Source organism: Propithecus coquereli, unplaced genomic scaffold (genome assembly GCF_000956105.1).
Source record: "Propithecus coquereli isolate 6110/MARCELLA unplaced genomic scaffold, Pcoq_1.0 Scaffold43, whole genome shotgun sequence".
Taxonomy (NCBI): domain Eukaryota; kingdom Metazoa; phylum Chordata; class Mammalia; order Primates; family Indriidae; genus Propithecus; species Propithecus coquereli.
Genome location: NW_012150063.1, coordinates 7576026 through 7601139, shown reverse-complemented (window position 1 = coordinate 7601139; position 25114 = coordinate 7576026). Strand labels below are relative to the sequence as shown.

The 25114-nt window shown below is 35.2% G+C and overlaps 1 protein-coding gene across 1 annotated transcript in view; it reads right to left on the bottom strand.

Moving 5' to 3' along the window:
- Nucleotides 1–311: 311 nt before the first annotated feature.
- Nucleotides 312–25114, bottom strand: part of SOS1 (son of sevenless homolog 1 (Drosophila)) — a 136200-nt gene continuing 111397 nt past the window's right edge. The window contains exons 15-23 of the mRNA XM_012653862.1: nt 24844–24963; nt 22181–22343; nt 21570–21687; nt 12511–12683; nt 12203–12319; nt 10560–10824; nt 4441–4485; nt 2876–2994; nt 312–1936 (exon numbers count right to left, since the gene is read on the bottom strand). Coding sequence (XP_012509316.1) covers nt 1445–1936; nt 2876–2994; nt 4441–4485; nt 10560–10824; nt 12203–12319; nt 12511–12683; nt 21570–21687; nt 22181–22343; nt 24844–24963 — 1612 coding nt within the window. The 3' untranslated portion in view covers nt 312–1444. The remainder of the gene's footprint in view (nt 1937–2875; nt 2995–4440; nt 4486–10559; nt 10825–12202; nt 12320–12510; nt 12684–21569; nt 21688–22180; nt 22344–24843; nt 24964–25114) is intronic.

Genomic DNA, 25114 nt, shown 5'->3' with positions numbered 1-25114 from the left:
ATACGGGTAGATGTTCTATTATGAATAGTTCTGATAGAGCAGAAGACCTCAAGCAAGGCAGAATGTTCAATATAAACCTTAACAAACTGTATACATGGTGCTTAGGAACTTAAAAAACTTACAAAATTTTGCTTAAAAGATATCCACCCTATTCTAACCAAATGTTTTCCTACATGCCAAACTGTGACTTTAGATCACTCTTTAAGATTAATACGGATATCCAGAACTAGAAACCAAGGCGTACCACAATACGTGCTTTTATGCTTAGTGTTTTTGTGTGTTTTTCAACTGAAAGAAATAAGAATCGACCATTTTCTCCATATAATAATTTAATATATGCCAGCCAAACAAAGTATTTGTATCTTTATTCAATTAAATTAAAACAGACCTGCCAGGTATATTATATAACATTCACTATATACACATGATTTAGGCAATGCAAGGTAATTCTAGATACGCTGATTACTCAACTATTAGTAAAACATGAATGGCGTCAGTGATACCCAGCAAGTGCTCCTTTTCACACTGGGTGCCTGCATTTCCATAGTGTGGTTAGAGGGACAGCTACGAGCCATGACATGGACTACCAGTAAACCTTTGCGGGAGAAGGGGCAAAAATGACAATCTAGCATAGATTAACAGTCTCCTAAATGTGAATAGTATACTTGACAGTTACATTTTTTAAAAAGTTCTTCTGTCATCTTAATGACACAAAACTTCTCGTTTGAAGGCAACACCACCACATTTTGTTTGGGTGTATGGGGGCAGGTAGGGGAATGCTCTTAAAATTGGTATAATTATTCTTAAAAAAAAAATAACAACAACAACAAAAAAGTACCTCTTTGGTGAAGCCTCGGTACCCATTCAGTTCACTGTAATAATCTGTAAACAGGACTGTAGTACAGTGCTGGGCCTTGATTTCAACAAGGTCAGGTACCACAGCCTTTCCTCACAGTCCTTTGAGTGATTTTTTAAGAAAATATTCTAAAGTAGAAGAGTAAAGCAAAGGAAAACAAAGGAGGACATAAGATCCCTGTTTAAGATTTTTTTTTTAAAAGTGCATAATATTTTGAATTACAAAAACTGTCATTATGTGGGCCTGCTGGACACTAAACTGTGTTTTCCATCCCTTTAATGATAAAGATCACTTCACAAAAAGAGGACTCCGGCCTATTGGCTGGAGAAAAGTCCCTTTACTTGATTTTCAGGTGCAATCAGTTGTCCAATTCATCTAGCTCAGTCTTTCCGTGTTCTAAACTGGAATACCATTTTCATTTTATAATTCATGTCTAGGTTAAAATTCATTGTCTTATACTGCATCTTGAAGTAGAGTCGTTAGTGTTTGGAGTTCTCATTTTAACTCCTCAGTGCTGGCACATTCAGTGCATCCATTGCCAGCAATGGATTTGGGGCTAGGAAAATAAACATCCCAGTACAGAGGAACTCAGGAAGAATGGGCATTCTCCAACAGTGGTGGTCCATCTCTGTGCATGGAGGGGTGTGTGTGCTCCCTTTTGTAAGTTTTTGGAGGGAGTTTAGGGATATGTTGAGAAGTGCTTTGTCGTGGAGGAACAGGCGGCCCAGCAATGGAATGAAGGTCCACTTCTTGTGTCAATGGTGGTGATGGCAGATGCCTTCTTGTGCCATGAGGAGAAGGTGTTTGAGGAGGAGGTGGTGTAAAGGGGGAGGGGCTGTTTGGGAAGAAGGCATTGCCATGGTCACTTTTTTTGCCCAAAGGGGGAGGTTGGAGATGTAGTGGTGAGCTTGAGAAAACATCAGGTGTCCTCACAGGTTCTCGTGGTGGTAATAAGGGAGGGCTTTCAGGAGGGTCTGATATAGAGGTCCGGTCTGATATTGAATATCGTGGTGAATAGGCTTTTGATGTGGGTTGCCTAGGAGGAATAGCTGGGGGGCTGTCCAAATGCTTAGACATAATCTAGCAAATGAGAAAAAGAATAAAACACACATCTATTAATAAATTAATTTATGTAGTAGCATGATTATATTAAGAATTTTAAGTTGGGGTTTTCAAACATGCTATTGCTGGGATGCTAGATGTGGAACAGGGATTTTTGCCATGTTTCAAATGGGAGATTCTGCCAATTCATAGAAAAAAACATTTTTGCCCAAGTTTTTACCCCAATTTTTTTCCTCAAAATCTTCTTGTTTGCTGCTACTTGCCTATCAGTCAATCTAGTATAAGGCTATTTCTGATTTAGCATAAATTACCTATTATTTTTACAGTTTAAAATTAACTATATTAACATTTCATGAAGTTCTGCAAAGAGTGTCTTGACTTATCCTGATGCTCTGCTCTCTGGACAGCTTAAGAACCAATGAATTGTTAACAGCTGGCCAAAAAAAAAAAAAAGAAAGAGAAAAAAAAATTAAACAAGTGGAAAAAATAGCTATTTTGAGCCTTTAGGGTCTCTTCGAACCCAGAATTTTCATGAAAACTCCATTGAAAAGCACATCAGAGTCACTGTGAAGGGCTCAGATAAGTAACTGTCAGCACATGCTAACATACAGTTTCAGTTATACTGTGCCTTCATACAAAGCTTAACCCTTTCTTTCCTCGCCTCTGTTTTTGTGCTTAAGACTACATTACTCTTACTTCATAGATTAAAACTTGTTTTATTCCTTGACAATACTTACAGCTTAGGTTTATAAGGGTTTTGAAAACACCAAACCACCTTCAGAAGAAAAGCATTATTGCATTCCTGCGCGCTAAATCCATATTTAATACTTTAACTATTAAGTCCAAATACTCTGAAACGTTAACCTAGCCTAGTGAGAGCTAAACTAGACATAAGAAATTTATGATAATGTAACTGTAATGATTCCAATTTCTAGATAACAAGATTTTCTACTTTACCTTAGATGGCGAAGATTCCGCTGGGGCAGATTCTGGTCGTCTTCGTGGAGGAACAGGAGGGGGGATGGGCACTTCATCAGTGCCCTTGGTTAAACTTATAGATGATACTGAAGCAGATCCTGTAGGATGTTAATTTTTTTTTTTTTAAAAAAGTTCATGGGAATTTTATTTCATTTATTAATCTTGAAAAGGCTTAGCTGGAAACTGCTTATATTTATTAAAAAGAAATGTGAAGTATCAAAAGCAGTTCAATAAACCAATACCCAATAGTATTTTACTTATTAAAGCAAACTGCTATATAAAAGCATGCAGAAATTTTTTAGCAGAATTTTTTGAAATAAGCTGCCTAAGATATTCTGTTATTTTGCTTGAACAAAACATTCCCACTATTAGTCTATTATTGGTATTTTTAATTGGGTCTGATTCTCAGATGTCTGGGAGAAACTGCAAGCTATTGAAAATCTTTGGAATGATAATCTTTGGAATTTTTAAGCTTTGTAATGGGCTCATTTTTTTTCTCTGACTTTATTAGTATAGAATTTCCCTTTATTAGTATAGAATTTCCCTTTCCTTACTGGATAGTCCCTGGGAATAGAGTTTCTGATCTTAACCATAAGGATATAATGCAAGCATATAAATAATTATACTTTGGAAGACGACACTTATGTATGTTGTTAGCTAGTTTATAAATACTATTAAGAAGATATGAAACAATACTTAAATCATTCAAAATTATACTCAGTAGATTCTTTTTATCCTTTAAACATTAAGCTTTTTGTTTTGTCAATTAAATGTTGTAATATAGAACTTAAAAAGAGTACTTTGTGTACTGATTTTATTCAAATGATGAACGTTTTGATTACCCACCTTTTTTCTTGAGACTAAATACAGTTAATTTCACTTATAACTAGTACTTTCCATTGTATACATTTTGAAATCACTTGTATGAAAGGACAGCAAAAAGTATTAATCTATTAGCTTAAAATAATTAAAATAATAGAATTTAGTGAATTGTTAGTTTACTTTAAAATTAAATGCAAATAGCTACAATGGAAGTTTTTTATTATTAGTTCTGAATATTCAGGCTATAATTTAAATAGTTACAATTATAAGACAGTTCTTCTAAAGTCAAAAGCAGTTATTTGCCTACAATCTATGCTGCCACCAGGCTAAGTGTATTTTGTGCTTTAGACACTGCATGTAGCTGCCAGCATTCCCATATGCGCATGCATGCTCTTGCTTTTTTTTCCCCAAAGTTGAGCATTAAAATATATCTAGAAGTCTATAGTTGGAAAAGATAAAAAAGATGAAATGTGGAAGCCACTTATTTAATAAGTTCTTTTAAAAGAGAAAAAAAGGTTTTATAAAAAGCATGAAAAGTATATAAATTTAAGCAAATCATTTATGATCAAAAGATAGCACAAGTGAAGGCCTCACTTTTAGAATGTTGCAAGCAAGGTACCAGTGCTGCCAGACCCAAGAAGAGTTTTAGCAGGAAAGGTTACACTTGGTTTGATTTTTAAAGCCAAAGCGAGAATTATGAGTCTTAAACCAAATATACTAACTTGGGCCATGGGGCAGTGTAACTTGGATAAAGACGGTATCGTTGCCTGTGAAAGGAAAGAAGAGAAAGTAGATTTTTTTTTCTTTCATTGATATAGTCAACTCATCTGTGAAAATTTATATTTATGATGAACATGTTACTCTTGTCATCCTAGTTTTAAAGAATGTTGTAACGGTTTGTAGTAAAAGCTCATTACTACTTACTTTTGAAAAGAAAAAATAATTGAATTAATATCACATTGGGAATTTTGAAGATTCCTTTAGATTTACTACTTGATGTTATAATTAAATGAAAAAACTAAAATATCCTGCATTACTGGAAAACTTAAAAATGTATAAACTCAAACAAAGATTCAGCTGGACGTATAGAAATATGTCATTTATAAAAGATTATTTTGAAAACTCAAACTTGTGAAACAAGTAATAAATAAATTTATATAAATTGAAAAATAAAAGAAAGTTTCTTACTAATATTATTGTTATATACCTTTGAAAAATGTTCTTGGGGCATATATTCTCATAAAATAACTAGAGCATTGGATATTAAAACAAGCTTGAAAGTGATATAGCTTTTTTCCTCTATATTCATAAACACTTTTTTAAAAAGTTAATAAACATTTGGTGCCTAGACTCATTTTGTGTAGGAAACTCAACTGATAAATTTAGAATGTCTGATTTCAATGATATTAATTCCTTAAAAAGAAAATTGAGGTTGGACATGGTGGCTCATGTCTGTAATCCTAGCACTTTGGGAGGCTGAGAGAAGAGGACTACTTGAGCCTAGGAGTTCAAGACTAGCGTGGGCAACATAGCAAGACCCTGTATCTATAAAAAATAAAAATAAAAAATAATTAGCTAGGGGTGGTGGCACACAACTATAGTCCCAGCTACTGGGGAGGCTGAGCTGGGAGGAACACTTGAGCCCAAGAGTTTGAGGTTACGGTGAACTATGATCATGCCACTGCACTCCAGCTTGAGCAACAGAGTGAGACCCTGTGTCAAAATAAATAAACACATACATACATATACAAGTGAAAAATAAAAAAATGAAAATCTAAAGCCAGAGCCCCAAGAGCATTAAAGTAGGAAAACTGAGACAAAAGGCTAGATGATCTATATTAGGTATCAATCAATATAATTGTTTATGTTACACTACCTCATGTTGACATTGTATGGAACAGATAATACCCAAGAGACTGAAATAATTCCTGTAACACTAGACTAAGCTGATTTTTAAAAATTCAGATTTCTTTGGCCAGGTGGCTCACGCCTGTAATCCTAGCACTCTAGGAGGCCAAGGCATGAGAATGGCTTGAGGCCAGGAGTTCGAGACCAGCCTGAGCAAGAGCGAGACCCTGTCTCTAAAAAAAATAGAAAAAATTAGCCGGGCAAGGTAGTGTGCGCCTATAGTCCCAGCTACTCGAGAGGCTGAGGCAGGAGGATTGCTTGAGCCCAGGAGTTTGAGGTTGCAGTGAGCTAGGATGAAGCCACTGCACTCTAGCCGACAGAGTGAGACTCTATCTCAAAAAAAAAATAAATAAATAAATAAAAGAGGAAAAGAAAAATTCAGATTTCTCTTTCATCTTTTTTTTTTTGTATAATAGGCAATCACTCATAATTTAGAACATTTGTTTATTCAGGCTTATTTGGTCAGGAGGATAATTTTACATTCCAGGTTGAGCTGGCATAACTTCTGTTAACATGACTGCTTATATAGATACAGTGGCCTTATTTCCCTGGGAGGCCAAATTTCAAGTAATCTGTCCCATTACCTCCTTTCCATATGTGCTAGTATTTATTTGGAACCCATGATTACTAAGTGTAGCAATCCAGCTAATTCTAATAAATTACCTCTCAGAAGATTAAAATTCATTTTTATACTCTGAAATTACATGAAGCTATTGCTCTGTCAATGATTTTCTTCACTGTTAGGCACCTATGACATAATAGGGATTAAGGAAATATCTAGCCCTAGTGTTTACCTGCTTATATATTTCCTGCTTTTCTTGAAAACTAAATAAATATAACTCCTGGAGATAAGCCTCAAAAACGTGTGGTAGTGCACTTGGTACAATACAGGAATAAAATAAAAACACAAAGCTCATGACTGTTACAGCTACAGTCTTTTGAAAGAATAATTATACATATGAATAGATATATGTACACAGATGTAAACTTGGCTTTGATCATGTTTATATATAGCACAGGCTTAGATTCATACATTTGGTAAATTTGGGGTTCTCTGATCTTTCACTTTATATTAGTTGCCTGGTCTGACTGCCTGGAAAATGCTATAAAAAATTCTTTTAGAATTTTATATGCTCTAATCAAGAAATATATGCTAGAAATTCTTGTCAGCTAGAGACTCAACAAATTTACTGATAATGACTTAGGAGTGAAATCCAATTAATTAAAAAGTAGTATTAATTTATTAAATATAAATTCCAGATAACAGACCAACTGTACATTAGAATCCCCTGGGGAGTTTTTAAAAATTCTGATTCCTAGGTAGCAATTCCAGTCTAGTATGGACTGTACCTAGGTACTTTTTAAAGCTCCCCAGGGGATTATACAATACACTCAGGGTTGAAACCACTGTTGAAGACAATCCTGAGTTTATAAAGGAGTCATTCTTGAAATAGAAATAAGCATTTTCCTATAGAAAAAAAATAGTATAAATGGCATAAATGATGGATAACTTCTTAAACTCACAAAAGCCTGGTAAATGCAAATGTTTTTGAGATTAGAAACTCATCACCTACAATAATCATCCATGAAGGAAAACCTTGCATTTCTGCTTGAAATGATTGTGATATGTCTTTTCCTTGTTAAAGCTTCCTCTACTGAGGAAGGGAGATAAAATTCATCTCTAGCACACAGACCAGGTCAGACCTCTGGCCTACATTTTATGACCAGGTAATCTTCAACCAGGAAGGTAATAAGCATTTCTTCATTTTCCCCTCTCTGCGTTAGCAGCAGAAACAAAGGCAGTGAGCCAGGTGGTCTTTTCTCTTTTCCTAGGCACTGTCATCATTACCTCATTGGTGGACCTGGCCAGGGCAAGGTGTGGAGTAGGACTTTGAATGTGAGGTTATAAATGGCAACACTAAGTAGGTGGTCAGTTCCCTTCCTTCTCTGTCTTTACCATAAAGCTTTCCGTTGACTAATCTTGTCCATTCTGAGGTCATCTTTCTGTAAACTTCTCTAGTATTTTTGTCTTCACCACTCATTTAGCATTTAACTATGATTCTCTTTGTACTATGATTATTTTTAATTTCTTAGTAAGACTGCAAGCTTTCCCAGAGAAGCCGTGTAAATGCTCAGCAAGGAGTAAGATATGCAACACGTACTGGCTGAAAGAATTATAGGTCTAAAAGTAGATTATTTGGGAAAAAAAACTATAAGAGTAAAAAAGAACAGCATTATGACTGATAAAAAAAAAACAAAACTGTTGTCAAACTTGGCCTTTTGAAAAATTTAAACAATGTAACTTTCTGCTGCTTTGTATTGACTGGAATGTGTTCAGATGATATGACTGCAGTCTTCCTGCCAGGCCCCGAGGGAAACAGGAAGTAGGTATTCACCCTGCTGGCAAAACGGTGGGTAGCAAGTTAGAGGCTCAGGTGATTCCCACAGTACTAGCAGATCTGTTAGGCAGAAATGGAGTCAAAAGCAGGTGAGGACCTTTAATACAAGTAGGCTACTGATAAATTTTAAGTAAGGGATTAACTGAGCTTATGGATGGTTTCATATTATGTTGATTTATTTGATTTCAAATCAGTTATTTTCAGTTTTTACTAAAAGTAATGAGAGTAGTAATATGAGTTTTATCACAAAAGAAAGAGAAATTAAGAGAAGCCTCAATCTTAAAGAAGTCTAAGATTACAAAGCCTAACTCCTCAAACGATGTATTCTCCACCTGCCCAGCTGTTTAAGTTAATACTGTTCCACTGCCACATCTAAGAAAGCACTGATCCAGAGCACCGCATTCCAGAATGATTCCTTCTTCCCTGTTTTGTTAATCATTTAAAGATTCAGCACTAGTAAAGAACTTAATGTGCTTATCTTCTGTTTTTCCTTTTCTATTTTTAGCTACTTAAACTAAGAGAAGTAGAATTTGCAATTAATGACTTTCATGTGGTTTCAATAATCCACTTATTTGAGAATACTTATAATTAGACCCATAGCTGACTGCTCTATGGGAAAAAATCCTGCAAACAGTTAAATGGGTCAGAATAAATAATGATTTTAGGTCAGATATACTGAAAAAGTGCTGGGTTCATTTTATTACTTAATTTAGGGAGTTGAAAGTTGGAGAGAATAAATGGGAATTTTTTTTACCTGTGTCTGTTTGAACTTATGAAAAATATATGGCAGCTTACTATGTATAACATGAGTCCATGATCCCAGTCACCAAATAAATCCAAGTTGCATTATTCTCAAGCCAAATTCACTTCAGATGGTACAAAGACAAGACAGAATGCTGGTCTACAAATGTATGTACACTATAGGAATAAACAAATAGGATTCTGGACCAAATATCAAAATAATATACCTCCAAAGAATTATTTTAAGTAGATTTTTAGTTAGGGTTCTTCCAACTGAGAGAATCTTAATCTAATTTGATCCCAAGAAGGCACAGAAAAAGTATTTTACCTAAAATCAGAAAGCTCACTAGCAGACTGGGATGGCAAACCTAATTTCTCACTCCTAGGTTAATGCTTCTCAACCTCCCCCATAATAATGTCATGCTGCCTCCTGTACTGGATTCTATTATGTCATATACTAGTGTGGAACTTGATCAGCAGATCGAACTAAGACAGCCAATGGGAAGAACATGTAGAAGTGGTAATGAACGGGTAAAAGGTGACTGGATTCAGGTTTTGATTTTGTGATGAATAAATGAAAAACGGTTGTGTGTTCTTAGAAGAGGTCTAAAGCTTCACATGCAATTAATTAGAAAATTAATGGTGATCTAGATTTAAAAGGTAGCCTCTTCAAAGGATAGAGCTGAGAGCTGTGCAGTTTGGCAGCCTCTAGTCACACATAATTTTTGAGCACTTGACTGTGGCTTGTCCAAATTAAGATGTGCTGTAAGTGTAAAATGCACATTGGATTTTAAAGATTTAGAACAAAAAAACGATGTAAAATATCTCAATAATAAATATTATATTCATTTCATGTTGAAATGACAAATTTTTTATATACTGGGCTAAATATATTATTAAAATTATTTTTGCTTTTTCTAATGTGGCTACTAGACATTTAAAGTTATACATGTGGTTCACATTATATTTCTAGAAGACAGTGCTGGTCTAGAAATAAGAGAGGGCTAAGCAATAGTATGCAGTCTGTAAGATTTGTATGGCTGTGCTGAAAAGCATAGGCAGTGTACTAGCCGGCACTATATACCATCAGGGTACCACAGAGTAGGCTGAGAAAGGGTTAAGTAGGAGTTTGAATTGGATACACTGCAAAATGAAAAGCTACTGCAGAATTTGGTGGGGACTGGATGGTGGCGTACCCTGAGTAGTATTCAAATACAGGTCGAGCATCCCTTATCTGAAATGCTTAGGACCAGAAGTGTTTTGGATTTTGGATTATTGCATTATACTTACTGGTGTAGGATCCCTAATCCGAAAATACAAAGTCATCCAATAAGTACTTGCTTTGAGTGATACATTGGCACTCAAAAATTTTGGATTTTGGAGCATTTCAGATTTCAGATTTTTGAATTACGGATACTCAACCTGTATAATACTTTCGGAGGCAGCATTTGAAACACAGTACTGACATTCTTTGCAGATTTTAAATGATCTTAGTTTCCTCTGGATATGAGGAATGCATCGTGAAATGCTCAAATGAAGTTTAAATTACCAATTTTTACAACCATGCCTTTCAGTAAAGTATAATAAATTTAGAGAAGGCTGTTCCAGCAGATTTTTTAAAAATTGAAGGTTGCTGGAATTTAGAATTTGTCTTATATTTTATATAATAATATCTTTTGAAATGCACTTGTCTACAAGGTCACACACACACACAAAATCAGAGATTCTTTTTTTACCTCTAGCATGTGTAATGCTAACAAATACCTTAGTACATTTAAAAGTTTAGCACCTACTTGAGTGAAAAGGGCTTGAATGCTCAGAGTCAAACACGCTGCAAACATCTGTGGTACTGGAAGCACCAGAAGCAGGAGGAGGTGTTAACGGTGTTCTTGGAGAATTTGGTGCAGACGCTGTACTTTCTGTTTCACTTTCAGGGATCCTACTGTAACTAATTTTCCTTGGCTCCTGCTGCAGAGGTGTGGGATGCCTCATGGTACCTGGTCTTGGGTTTGATGGACGAACACCAGGAGATTTTAGGGGATAGTTATATTTTTTTGGCTGTGGACATATCAAAAGAAAGACAATATTTAAAACACTATAGTAGAAAGGAAAGTTTCTCTGTACATGCTTGGTAAAATTCAACTAATATCTAGGAAAATCTTGAATCACTAATAAGGAAGTTACATAATGATTCAAATCCAAGTATCCAAGTTAAAGCATTAACATTCCATCTTGCTAGAGCCTTGGCTATATAAACTGTTAGGGAATGCATTTCTTTAAATAACTGAGTTTTTGTCTTATAAATACCAGCGATTTGCTTTTTTAATAATTTTGGGTGGAAATATTCTAAAATGTATATTTCCCTGGCTTCTAAAACAGACTATTTTTATCAATAAACATGGGAGGTGGGGTGGGGGAGGAACAACCCAGACTATTTTGAGCAAATTTAACCTTGCTGGAAAAGCCAGGATCATCATTATGAATTATAATACCTTACTATACTACAATACAGTGATGCCATTAGGATCATTTGAGCTGTTTACAAATGCATTAAATTGCCTGAATTTTCATTTGTGTGTGTTAGTTTTGTGGCATTTTCCTTGTAGGATGATCATTTCTCAGTGAGATCAGTGTGCCTCATCGGAGCAGACTATATACCTCTTTCCAATTTGCTGTTTTTAATCTCTCTTCTTAAAAACTGTTTTTAGGGCTTGAGAAATTTTCCTGGGAGGCAATTGCGTATGCTTTAGTTCATAGACATTATGAGATTTATCTTGGTCACTTAGAAGCCACTTATGTTTACTTCCTGATTTCTTGACTTTCTTATGAGTAAGAGAGAATATAGTAGATCAGATAAGTAAAATACTCATATTTTTACTTATATAAAATATAAGTATCAGTGATGATACTGTACATAAATTTGGCCAGGCCCTGACAAGTAATAAAAAACAATGGAAACTTTATTTTCCTCTGGAAAGTATTGTTAGCCAAACTTGATATTTTTCTGGCTAATGATTCATGGTTAAAAGTTCTAATAAGTCATTACTTCTAAAAAGTAAATATATGTATTATAAGTGAATTAGCATAAATTCATTAAATTTTCTGTCCTTAAAATAAATTTTGAGTAACTTTTTTTTTGGGTAAAACCAAAAACAATAAAAAATTTACATATTTGCTCAATTTCATCATCTATCATATCAGGATTTATTCAAATTAATATTAATGTTCATTTATTTAGAACAAGTGGGATATTCCTGGGCATATTTATTCAGCACTTTTTCATTACTTTTAACCATCACACATGCACTTCATCCCAGAATGCCCTTATAGAAAACTATCTATGTAACACATATGGTAGTGATGACATCACCAGATGTAAATGACAAGTGCAAGAAAATATGTAATGGAAAAGAAATATAAATATATGAATGCTTACAAATCTTGGGAGAGGCTTAGGGTTTCGTGGTTCTATTTCTAGGGATTTGTTGAAAAGATAATCTGTAAATTCCTTTTCCATGCTATTTCCCATTGGATTCAAGTTTTCAAAGAACCTCTAAAATAAATGCAAAGAAATAATTGTTAATATTAAATATTATAAATTTAGTTTGAAATTCATGAAAATAATTTAACATAAAATTTGAATTATTTATTTTGTTTCCCTTTTTCTCCCCTACAAAATAAACCTACCTTTTATCAGGAGGTTTATAAACTTAATCAGAAATATGTGTCTTTAATTCAACTTACTTTGATGTCTAACTCTACTCGTAAACAATAAGGCTGATTTTGGTACTGCTGGATCTCTCCTGTTATTTCTGCTACTTTCCTCCTTTTGCTAAAGTTTATAAGCTCTTTTCCATGTCTTTTTAGGACCTCAGGGTTGCCTTCTTCTGTTTTCAAGATATTAGTGAGATAAATTCCTAGAAGATAATATAATGAAATTATTTCAAGGATAAGGAAGGAAAAAGCAAGTTTTTTTTCTTTTTCATTAATTGTGGGCATATGACACTGTACCATTTCAATCACCATAACTAAAGAATCCAGGCTAAGATTTCTATGCCGTGAAAAACAACAAGCTAAGTAAATATCAAGAGAAAGATTTTTGTAAGTATCATTCTTCTGTGAAAAACTTAAATTTTATAGATAACCAAGAAAAAGGGAGACCCAGTTTAATAAACGATTATGTTATTGGACATAAATCATAGTTTTGTTAAAAGAACTTTAACTCCATCACTAATGACACATTTTTAGCAAATGGGGAAAATGCTAAATCAGAGGATCACATTTTCTGTTTACTCATCTCTGGAGGCCCCACTATAGGTTGTTATAATTTGCAATTCAGAGGTAGCACTATTTAGATAGGCTTATTCATGGAAATGTGGAAGGATTTGCAAACCTGTCAAACGCACTATATATAATATATGTATATTCTGGTCTTCAATCATTCTAAGACTTAGTGGCAACTGGTAACTGAGTTCCTGCTTCCCCGTCACTACAGGTTGTGCACAGGATGAGGAGAAGCAGCAAAATAACAGGCACTTTAGTTCTTCATACAGCCCTGTAGTGCCAGAGCATTTCAGTTCCTTTCTATTCTAGCATAAAGGTTCTGGAGCCAGCTCTGCTGCTTTGTACTTGTGTGATCTTGTGCAAATAGCTGAGCCTCTCTGTGCCTTAGTTTTCTCATCTGTAAAATGAGAGGGTTGCTGTGAGAAATAAATGAGTGAATTTACATATGGGCTTAGAATTGGGACTGACAAAAGTAAGTATTAATTCTCTATGGTTGTGATTGCTGAAGCTGCTGTTGCATCTTGCGCTATACTCTTATGCTTCTGCCTTTCCCCCCAAAGTACTGACTATGATGCTTTGGGGAAAAAAAGGGGGAGGTGTGGATATCTGAGTTCATTCACTCAATACACATGTACTGAGTCTCTGCTGTATGCCAAGTACTGCCTGCGAGACTACAGATACAAAGATGAAAAAGACCTCAAGGAGTCCAGTGCTCAAGGTGTCCCTGACCTCAAGGAGCCCAGAGCTTTGAATTATGGACTACTATAGTACGATTTGGTAAGTGCTATATATTAGGAAGTGCTATGTTAGTGGTAATGCATAAGATGCTATGAGAACACAAAGGAGGTATTCCTAACTCTGTTTTGAGCTCACAGAATTAGAAAAGGCATCAGAGACAAGGTGATACTTAGAATAAGTTTGAAAAAAATGAGAAACTTAAGGAATAGAATAAGATAGAAGGGCGTTCTAAGAAAAGCAGCAGTGTGTATAAAGCCACAGATTTGTGATGAGACTTGACAGGCATATTTAGAGATGATATGTTGTTTGGTATGGCTAGACATAGGGGTTTGGTGTGTGGGGTGGAGGAAGAGTGGCAAGATGTGAGGGTAGGCATAGGCAAGGGCTAGATTAGTGACTCTAAAGGCTTTTGTGGTAGAGGCATACTTTTAAATACTAGAATTTTTGGCTACATTCTTGAAAAGATTAAATGACTCAAGTTAGTATTGAATAAATCAGCAATAAAGGAATATGACTGACATCAATGCCTGTTTGGTTTAAAAAAGCATCCAGTTATTAAGTGCATTAGTTACTTGACTATTTCTTAGCACCTAGGCCACTCTTGATACATTCATAAGACAAAGTTACTGTGTGTTCAGTAAGCACAAGTTCTTTTATTTTCCACATCTGTCTGTCATTTGGCTCTTTTACTATCAGCTAATCATACTCTTCTTTATACAAGTTGCATGATCCACGTAGCTCAATGTTCAGTTTGACAAACATGTCAGTAAGACCATGCATATCCAATGACAGCTAAAATCAACTTTCCATAATGGTCATAAATTGATGACCCACCTGTGGAAGAGTTTGTGGGTAGTAGCACTTGGCCTAGGTCATATAGTGCCTTTTGTTAAAGAGCTTAACTTTTATCCAGGGGTAATCAGGAGATATAAGCACCCTTGCGTTCTAAAAGGATTACTCTAGTTGTACTGTGAAGCCAGGGGTTGGAAGGAGTTAAGACCACAAATAGGAAGAACATTTAGTAGGTTAACAATAGTTAGATGATGAGAGCTGCTCTAGAGTCTATGGGGAGAGGGGAGGGGATAAACATTTAAGAGGTAGACTCCTTAAGAACTGATTAACTGGTTTGTGGAGAGGATGGGGGCAGTGTGCTTGGGTGACTGGCGGTGGGGGGAGTGATGGTGTGATGACTGACAACTGGGAATAGAGGGGGAATAGCAAGTTGATGGGATGTCATAGGTGTTAAAGCACACTTGAATGCAGCACTTGGGGACAGTTCAGGATAAAATTTGGAAATTATTTTATGCCTAACTGATGGCTAGTTAAAAGAAAAAATGATCACAGCAGTGACATCCAAACTTTGTTGATCCTACACTACATCAGTAAAAAAATGTTTCAGCATACACCCTCAATATATATATATAAAATTTGAATACAAATGTAGTATATATATAAATATGTATATGTATAATATAGACCTGAGTATTATATACAAGTAAAGCTTAAATTTTTCTTTTCTTTCTTCTTGTTTTTTTTTAATATGACTAGAAGATCTAGTTATTCCTGTACTTGAATAGATCATTTTATATACCCTACTCTGGAGACAGCTGTTCTAAGGAGAGGGAAAGCAGAGCATTATGACATAAATAATGAAGAAGGGTAAGGTTCCACCTCTTTGCTGATTCCTTTCCCAACCTTCCCAGGACAAAGTGGCTGCTCAGGGTTCCAGGTTCCCATAGCACTTTGTTCACACTTTGATTTACACATATCTACAATGAAGTGTTATACTTATTACACAATATTGTAATTTATTTTTCTGCTCTTTCAAGGGAGCAGAAACTATGGAACTAGTCTTATTTGTCTATTCTCAGCACCTAGCCCTGGGCATGGCACATAGAAGCATTCAACAAAAAAAAAAAAAAAATTTTTTTTTTTTGAGACAGAGTCTCTCTCTGTTACCCAGGCTAGAGTGCCGTGGTGTCAGCCTAACTCACAGCAACCTCAGACTCCTGGGCTCAAGCGATCCTACTGCCTCAGCCTCCCAAGTAGCTGGGACTACAGGCATGCGCCACCGTGCCTGGCTAATTTTTTCTATATATTTTTAGTTGTCCAGTTAATTTCTTTCTATTTTTTTAGTAGAGATGGAGTCCCGCTCTTGCTCAGGCTGGTCTTGAACTCCTGAGCTCAAACGATCCACCCACCTCGGCATGGCCGAGTTAAATGGCCGTTACTTACTTACTTACTTTACTTACTTACTTACTTACTTATTTTTTTGAGACAGAGTCTCTCTCTGTTGCCCAGGCTAGAATGCCATGGTGTCAGCCTAGCTCACAGCAACCTCAAACTCCTGGGCTCAAGTTATCCTCCTGCCTCAGCCTCCCAAGTAGCTGGGACTACAGACATATGCCATGATGCCTGGCTAATTTTTCTATTTTTAGTAGAGTCAGGGTCTCATTCTTGCTCAGGCTTATCTTGAACTCCTGAGCTCAAGCAATCCTCCTGCCTCAGCCTCCCAGAGTGCTAGGATTTACAGGGGTGAGCCACCAATGCCTGGCCTTCAACAAATCTTTTTGAGTGAATGAAAGAAGCATATTATTTTAAAATAGAAGAGAGACATTTAAAGAATAGACCAGGATGTGACAGTCAATTCTAAAATAGCTGGAAAGCTCGAGTGGAGACAAAGCAAATTTACAAAAAAAGAAAAACGCAAGATCTGAGCTGTTTAAGAGGAAAGAGCAAAGCCAATGCTATAGTTTGTGCACAGATGAAAAATTTGGTTAAGGTATATCCTTTTACCTTAGAGGAAACGTCAGTTTGCCCACATATCCATCCTACCTATGAGTAGAACATTTTAGTGTATGGAGAAAAACTGAGATACAGAACAGAAGTCTAGCAGAACTTTGGAAGGAGAAATTGCCCTACTTTTATTCTGTAAATGGTAGCAGTGCCAGCAAAAGACTTGAATAAGAATTCTGCTAAGATGATAAGAGGAAGTAAAAATGTCTGCTACTACCCCTGACACTCCCTTGTAGAAGGGGTTTGAAAAACAGTATCCAGAATTCAGAATCTGGAAGGAGTATCTATAAACTACTATATAGACAAGATGGAATTCAGATGCAGCAATAACATCTGGCTCTACCCACTGGATCAGAACCACAAAAGGTTGCCTCACTAACTCAGGGACCGATAGCTTGAGAGTAGCAAAGATCTTCCTAGAGCAGCAGAACTGACCAGGGACAGTTGTAGATAAACTATTTTAAAAGAGCAGAAGCTCAATAACCAGGAAGGTGAAGAGAAAGGGTAGGAAGGCTGGCAGGTGGGCTGTCTGTGTACCTATTAAGCTACCTACACGTATTTGTATTCACTCACTAAATCACATGGCTCAGCTTAAATGCCTTATTGAAATCATACCCAAAATATAGGTCTCAAACCTCCTTTTTTTCATTTAAGAACATGTTACGAAGATTAGTTAAGTTTATAAAGATCTGAGAGAGTACTTCAGAGAGTTCAGTTCATATGAATAAATACCCACCAGTCAGGGAGATGGGGCAGCAGGGGCCAAATAGGCCAGTGAATGGCCCCTGAGGTTTTGTTACCCAAAAGATTGGGGTTTGTTTGCCTGGCAGGTAATAAATGATTCTTTACAAGAACATGGGTCTTGACCAGTAGGAGTTTTTAATTTTTTGTAGTAAGGAGAATACCTGGAATATTTTTTAAAAGTAGTGTCTCCCTGAGGGAAAGTGGCGTGGGCTTTTTATGGGACAGGAGAGAAAGAAAAATATGCATCATTACATGTAGGGGAGGGGTTCCTGCTGTGTATGTGTGGTTAGTTTGTTATGTTAGCACACAAGTCGCATGTTATGGTGATGAAGCTATAGCTCTTCCCAGGGTGGAGACTTTAGCATGGTAATGAGGAAAGTTTACTTGAGTTTACCTATAGGCTGTCTGTAGGGGGCTAGTTTTAGCCAGCTAGGTAGTCATGGGCCTCACAAACAAAAGGCTGTAGAACAGGTTGATTGTTTTAAGTCGGTTGAATTTTTATAGTCTCTGGAGACTCCTTTCTATTTATATAGTTTCTTTTTGTCTCTGTGTACCAGAGACCATAGGATATCACAAGTGGCATGAATATAAGCTGAATGAGCATAATGATTGTATTTTTCACTTTTTGAAGCACCTGCCATAGTACTGGCACTTAGCAGGTACTCAAGAAATATTTGTCAACAGTATGAATGAAATGAACATCAGACCTACCCAGATCCTTTCTAGCTCCCTTATATGAATTGGTACCATAGTTACCACATTTAAGAACAAATACATAGGCTTTAATGTTTTACCAGAAAGAGAAAATAAATGCACTCATTATTTTTATCAAGAATTTGGGGGAGGGAGTTGGCAGGAAAACTAAGAGTTAATGATGATAAAAACTCCATAAAATCAACAGAGAATAATTAAATTTAAGGTCTTGTCTTTTTGAAGAGAAAAAGCAAAATAAAACAAATAAGTAAAAATAGAAATGGGAAAGATATATTGAAATAGGGATAATTAAAAAGTGATTTTTGTGATATAACTGAATGCTAGTATTTTTTAAATAATGAAACAATTCTATAGCAAGAAAGATACTTTCTTAACATGATAAAAAAGCATCTAATCAAGCAAGTAGCAAAATTCATACCTATCCCCAACTGAAACTGAGTTTAATACAGAACTGCTTACTCTTGAAGTGTCAAACGGGAAAAAAGCTGCTTATTTTTACCATTATTTTTAAAGCTTTGTTTGGGAAACTAATGACCAAGTCTATAAAGCAAAAGAGAAATAACGTCAAAGGAAGAGACACTGTATCATTATTTGTAGACACAATTAAATATTGAGAAAACTCTCCCAAAGTAAATATGAACTATAGATAAACAAACAATATTTAGAAAATCCAAGGAAATTAAAAATTCTTGGAATTAAGGGTAACTGGATGAATGCCATTCAAACCAAAAATACCCAGGAAAAATTAATAAAGGGAAATGCTAAATATCATACATATTCTTTCCAAATTAAATGACAGATTTTTCCAATTGTATTTGGGGGCCCAAACTTATAAACTTCATTTGGAAAAATCAACGGACAAAAATTGACAGAAACTTGCTGAGCACAGTGGCTCATGCCTATAATTCCAGCTACTCAGGAGGTTGAGGCAGGAGGACCACTTCATGGCCAGGCATTCAAGACCAAAAAAAGACAAAATGCTGAAGAAACATTAAAGAAGCAACTTTATCATCTGTGAAAACACCACAAAGCAGGGTTTCTCTGCCTCGGCACTTTTGGACCAGATAGTTCTTTGTTATGGGGGAGTGTCCCTATGCATTGTAGGACCTTAGCAACAACTCTGTCCTCTACTGACTAGCAGCCTGCAGCACCACTCCAATTAGAACAATAAAAAACATCTCCAAACTTTGCTAAATGTTCCCAGGAGGGCAAAAATTGTCCCCAGTTAAGAATCACTGATTTTACTATGACAATCATTAAAACTGTGGCACTGGTATAAGAAGTCAGTGGGATACAATATGTATTAAAGAAGGAGGTCCCAGATGGGGAAAAAGAATCATTCAATAAGCCTAGAATAAACAAATAAACAATTTGGTAGAGAAATAAATTTGGGTATTTCATCTAATATCTAAAAGAGACTTCAGTTTGATAAAAGAGTTAAATATAATTTTAAAAGTCAAATCATAAAAAAGCCAGAAGAAAGTATGATTGAATATTAAATTACTAGATTATAAAAACTTTCTAAGGTTAGAAACAAGAGGAATCATAATGAGAAAGATGGACAGATTGTATAATTTAAAACTAATACATGTCAACAAATAAAAACTAAAAGGCAGATTGGTAAAAATGTTGCAGAAGACATGCAAAAGAACATGGACAAGAAGAAATGCAAATATTAAGAAAATATATGGAAAAAATGGCCATAGAATAGAAATTATTACAATAAATAGGTAGTAAGTAGTTTTTAATCTGTGAAAATAACTGAAATGGGTGGTGGTGAGGGAGAGGAGGAAGTATACAAAGTTGGAAACCCTGGGATGAAATTTGCTTTTTCAAACACTTCTGATAACAGTATAAACGAGTATAAGCTTTTCAGAAAGCAGCTTAGCAGTATGTATTAGAGTTAAAAAACCGACAACTTTTAACCTATGTAGTCTCTCCTTATCCAAGGGGGATACCTTCCAAGACCCCTAGTGGATGCCTGAAACCATGAATAGCACCAAACCCATATATATACTCTATCTTTTTTCATAGATACATACTTATGACAAAGTTTAATTTATCAATTAGGCACAGTAGATTAATAACTAATATTAAATTTAATATTAATATTAAAATAGAACTATAACAGTACATTGTAATAGAAGTTATGTGAATGTGGTCTTTCTCTTGCCCTCTCAAAATATCTTGTTTTTGGACCACAGTTGACTACAGGTAACTGAAACTGTGGAAAGCAAAACCAAGGATAAAGGGAGGATTACTGTTATTCTTCTTCTGGTTATGTATCTCAAGAAGATATTCTCAAAAACAGAAAAAGGTATAAATGAAGATATTAATCATAATATTATTAAGGAAAGCAAAAAAGCAGGAAACAGTGTGTCCAATCATAGGGGTAATGGTTAAACAAATTATCATATCAACTTTATGGAATACTATGCAGCCATTATAAATGACTATTATGAAGATTTAATAAAATACAAAAATATACTTAGGATATGGTAAGTGAAAAAAGTAAACTATAATAGGCACATGTCATATAATTACAATGATATACAATGTGCACAGCAAAAAGATTAGAAATAAATACAAAAGTGGTTGCTATAAAGCCTAAACAATAAAATGTGGGAAAATATGTTAATTGAAAAATATCAGGATTTAACATTAGGTTAGGTGCTATGTAACTTAAAACTATATAGAAAAAAATAGATACAGACAAGGAACAGGTGAAAATATGCCACATACGAAAAAGAGTAAACACCAAATTGTGTGATAGAGGTGATAATTTCTCATCAGAGCATATACATAGGCAGAGAAAAGAAGACAGCGTGAAAGAGAGATTGTAGATATGAAGGACAGGAAATAAATGATGGAAGAAGACAGAGGAAACTACAGAAAGGGAGATTCAGATGGTAGACTCAGTCTTAAAAGAAGAAAAAGATACTTCCTTCCTCTAATGCAGATAGATAAACAAACAATACTATAGATAAACAAACAATATTTAGAAAATCCAAGGAAATTAAAAATTCTTGGAATTAAGGGTAACTGGATGAATGCCACTTTTCCCCCTCTAATGCAGAGGGGGAAAAAAAAGAGTAAGTGAAGAGAATAAAATTTTGATGTGCCTAAAGTGTGGACCCAAGGGCACATACACTATAATTTTTAGCCATGTGAAACTGTTTATAAAAAAATGATTATAAATATGGTTGAGTTTGGGCATGCCTCTTTTGTAGAGTATTTAGTTTATTAAAATTTAATTTAAAAGCTTTCTGTGAGTATAAAAACACAAGTATGTATTATATAATATCTAATGGCTGCTCAAAATGAAAATAGAAAATGAAATGTATATATTGGACTTGATCTTAAAAAGTCCTAATACAGAAAAATTCTAAGGGGATTCAAGTGCTAAATATTTGTTAAATAAGTATTTTCTGCTGGTATATTACACATGTAATTATTCAGTCATTTAATGAAAAAAAGTGTCTTGTTTTACCTGGAAATGCAATAAAAATTCAGAAAGAAATACTTACCAAAGAAAGGCACACATGGTGGATTAATAGACCTGAGTTTTGCCAAATATTTCTTATAGTGATCTTCACTCAGTTCATGAGCTTCTTCTAAAATTTTCTTTTGGCGACTTGGTATTTGCTACAAGAAAAAAAATATTTAGGAGGCATACATTTACAAAAGGAATCGCAGGTCTTGCCAAAAAATACCAGACAAATAATAAGGCTCAAACGCAACAGTATCAGTTTGATTCTAAAACTGTAATACTGCTTCAAACAAACTATCTTCATAGACCCCAGTGCAAACTTAAAAGGAGTATGTGTGTGGGGGGGGGGGAGTGATCAGTCCAGTTCATCTTGCCATTCCTAAGTTATGTGAGTATTTAATTATATATTATACAACAAATTAAGTGCTGAAATTTTTTCTTTTTCTAACTGAGGCTGGAACCTGTAAATGCATTTTAATGGGAATGCCTAATTTTTCAAAAGCAACCAATTCATTATATAATTTTGATAATTCCATCTTTTAACCTGCTACAGAAAAGACAGATGAGACATTTAAAAATTAAAGATTAAAATTGTTAAAATCCTAATTTTTATAATAGAGAATGAAAATTCATTTAAAAAACACCTACCTCAAAGGTATGGTCTAGTCTGTAAACAGGTGATGAGTTCATGGCACTAACAACCTCAAGGACACCATTAAAGTTGTTCAGCTCTTGAAAGACTTGTAGAATTTCAATTATTCGACTCACCACAGCTACTCTTTCTTCTAAATTTTCAGTTTCTACAATACATCTGGGAGTCAAAAACAAAAAAATTAAAAATTTTGGAGTTTTTTCAATGAAGCTATGGTTTAAAGAACTTAGTAAATAAAATAATACAGAGTGTGGGGGGTGGCTATCATGTAACAACAGAGAAGATACATTCAGAGTGATAGATGGAAGGAGACTGGAAGATAAGGGAATGCCTCCTCCAGTCAGGTATGCTGTTCTTTCGTGTTTTCCAGACTGGTAGAGTCAACCAATCATTTTCCTATTATATTTGGCGCATCATCTATCAGCATTAGAATTAACTGATGAATCCTAGCACTTTGGGAGCCTGAGGCAGGAGGATTGCTTGAGGTCAGGAGTTCGAGACCAGCCTGAGCAAGAGCAAGACCCTGTCTTTACTAAAAATGGAAAGAAATTAGCTGGACAACTAAAAATAGAAAAAATTAGCCAGGTGTAGTGGCGTATGCCTATAGTCCCAGCTACTCAGGAGGCTGAGGCAGGAGGATTGCTTGAGCCCAGGAGTCTGAGGTTGCTGTGAGCTATGATGATGCCACTGCAGTCTAGCCAGGGGCACAAGAGCAAGACTTTGTCTTAAAAAAAAAAAAAAAAATTGTAGTATCTGTAGAGTTTTATTGGAACACAGCCAGGATCATTTGTTTACCTATTGTCTATGACTTTCTGTGCTATAGTAGCAGAATTGAGTAATTGTGACAGACTGTAGATCCCATAAAGCCTAAAATATTTACTCTGTCATCCCATAGGCCCCAGCCCCAGAGCCCGGTTCAAAAAGATAGCTGCTAATCTCTTGTCATTTGCAACAAAGTATGCAGAAGTTTAAATCTAAGGGTGTTCTCAAGAACAGTGGAGGCAACTGGAAAGAGATTCATAGATCTATTGAAGATACAGTCTAGATACTGTAGGCAAGGGTAATTTGCAGGAGAGAACCAGGAAATAAGACAGCTGAGAGGAGCTGTCTTGGGGTCAGAACAAATACCAAATGGGGACCTTAGAAACTATCCCTTCAAAGAAGCCACAATTTGATTGGATTATTTTGTGTAGCAATTTGTGCCTCAAAGGAATTGTTGAAAACAACAGAGCAATCAGCTGGCAATTAGTGGAGTTTAACAGCTGGGAGTGTGTGATCAGGGAAGGAGTGGATCAGAGTCCCACCACTACCACTGCCTTCCCAGGGTGACCGTGGGCATACCCAAATCTACATCTTTCTTAGTACATCCCAGCTTGAGAGAGAGAGAGAGAGAGAGAAAATAGGCTTCACTAAAATAATCCAGCTAGTCACTGAACAAATAAACAAGCAAGTAGCAATAACATGGCAAGCAGTGGGGGAGCAGTACTCAGACTTGCTACAATATGTTATCTAAAATGTCACGTTTCTGACAAAAAATTACAAAGCATGCAAAAAAAAAAAAAAAAAAGAAAAGTATTACCCATACATTGGGAAAAAAGCAGGGAACAGAAACTGCCTGTGAACAACCAGATGTCAGATTTAACAAAAAAAGATTTCAAAGTAGCCATTATGAATATGTTCACAGAATTAAAGGAAAGCATGATAAAGAAGTTAAGGAAAGTACTGATGATAATGTGCAAAGAGAGGATATCATTAAAGAGACAGAAATTATAGAAAGGAAACAAATGATGAAAATTCTGGAATTGAAAAGTACAATAACTGAAATAAAAACTTCCCTGAAGAGCTCAATAGTAGATTTAAACTGATAGAAGAAGAAAAAATTAGTTAACTTGAAGATAGAACTATTGTTCAAAAATGAAAGTGAAAAAAAGATTTTCTCAGATAAACGAAAACTGAGAGAATTTGTTGCTAGTAGACCCGCCACAGAAGAAATAATAAAGGAAGTTCTTCAGGCTGAAAGCAAATGATCCCAGATGATACTTTGAATCCACACAAAGAGCACCAATAAAGGTAATTATGTAATTATAAATACACTGTAAAGGCATATTTTTCTCATTTCTTCCCTTAACTGATTTAAAAAGCAACCTTATAAAATAATATGAATGTATTGTTGGGTCTATAACATACAAATATAATACATGTGGAATATATTGTCAGCACAAAGGAAGGAGGTAAGAGCAAAGCTATAATATAATGGGCTAAGGATGATGGCAAATGGTAAAGTAATAATTTTAACAATGTATTATTTGATTTGCATCATTAATTAAATGTAATGCATATTACAAAAAGGGGAGAAAGCTATATAGAAGTAACATTTCTGTATATCATTGGAATTAAACTATCATAAATCCCAAGCTGATGCTGATAATTTAAGATGTATCTGGTAAACACTAAAGCAACCACTAAAAGAACCTCAGAAAAAATATCATTAGTGAAATTAAATGCTGCATATTGTCATTTTCATTCAATGAAAAGCACTCAATGCAAAAGAAAGGAGGAACAGAGGAACAAAAAGACATGTGACATATAGAAATAAATTGCATTGAAATTCATAACATAGCTGACTGCTGTAAAATATAAAAACACCAGGAATACTTACTTCTCAAACCACAGCGTGAGATTAGTGGTGTGTCGGATCATTTTTAGAAGATTAGGAGAATTAATTTCTTTGTCTTCTTTTGTCCACACACTTCCAACTAATTCTGAGGGCTGTACAGCTCTAAAATCATGAATGCATAATGTTACATGATATTTTTTCCTCTAATATAGACACTGTTTTATTAAGTAAATGAGATAAAGAAAAACTAAATTCTGGCCGAGTGTGGTGGCTCATGCCTGTAATCCCAGCGCTCTGGGAGGCCAAAGCGGGT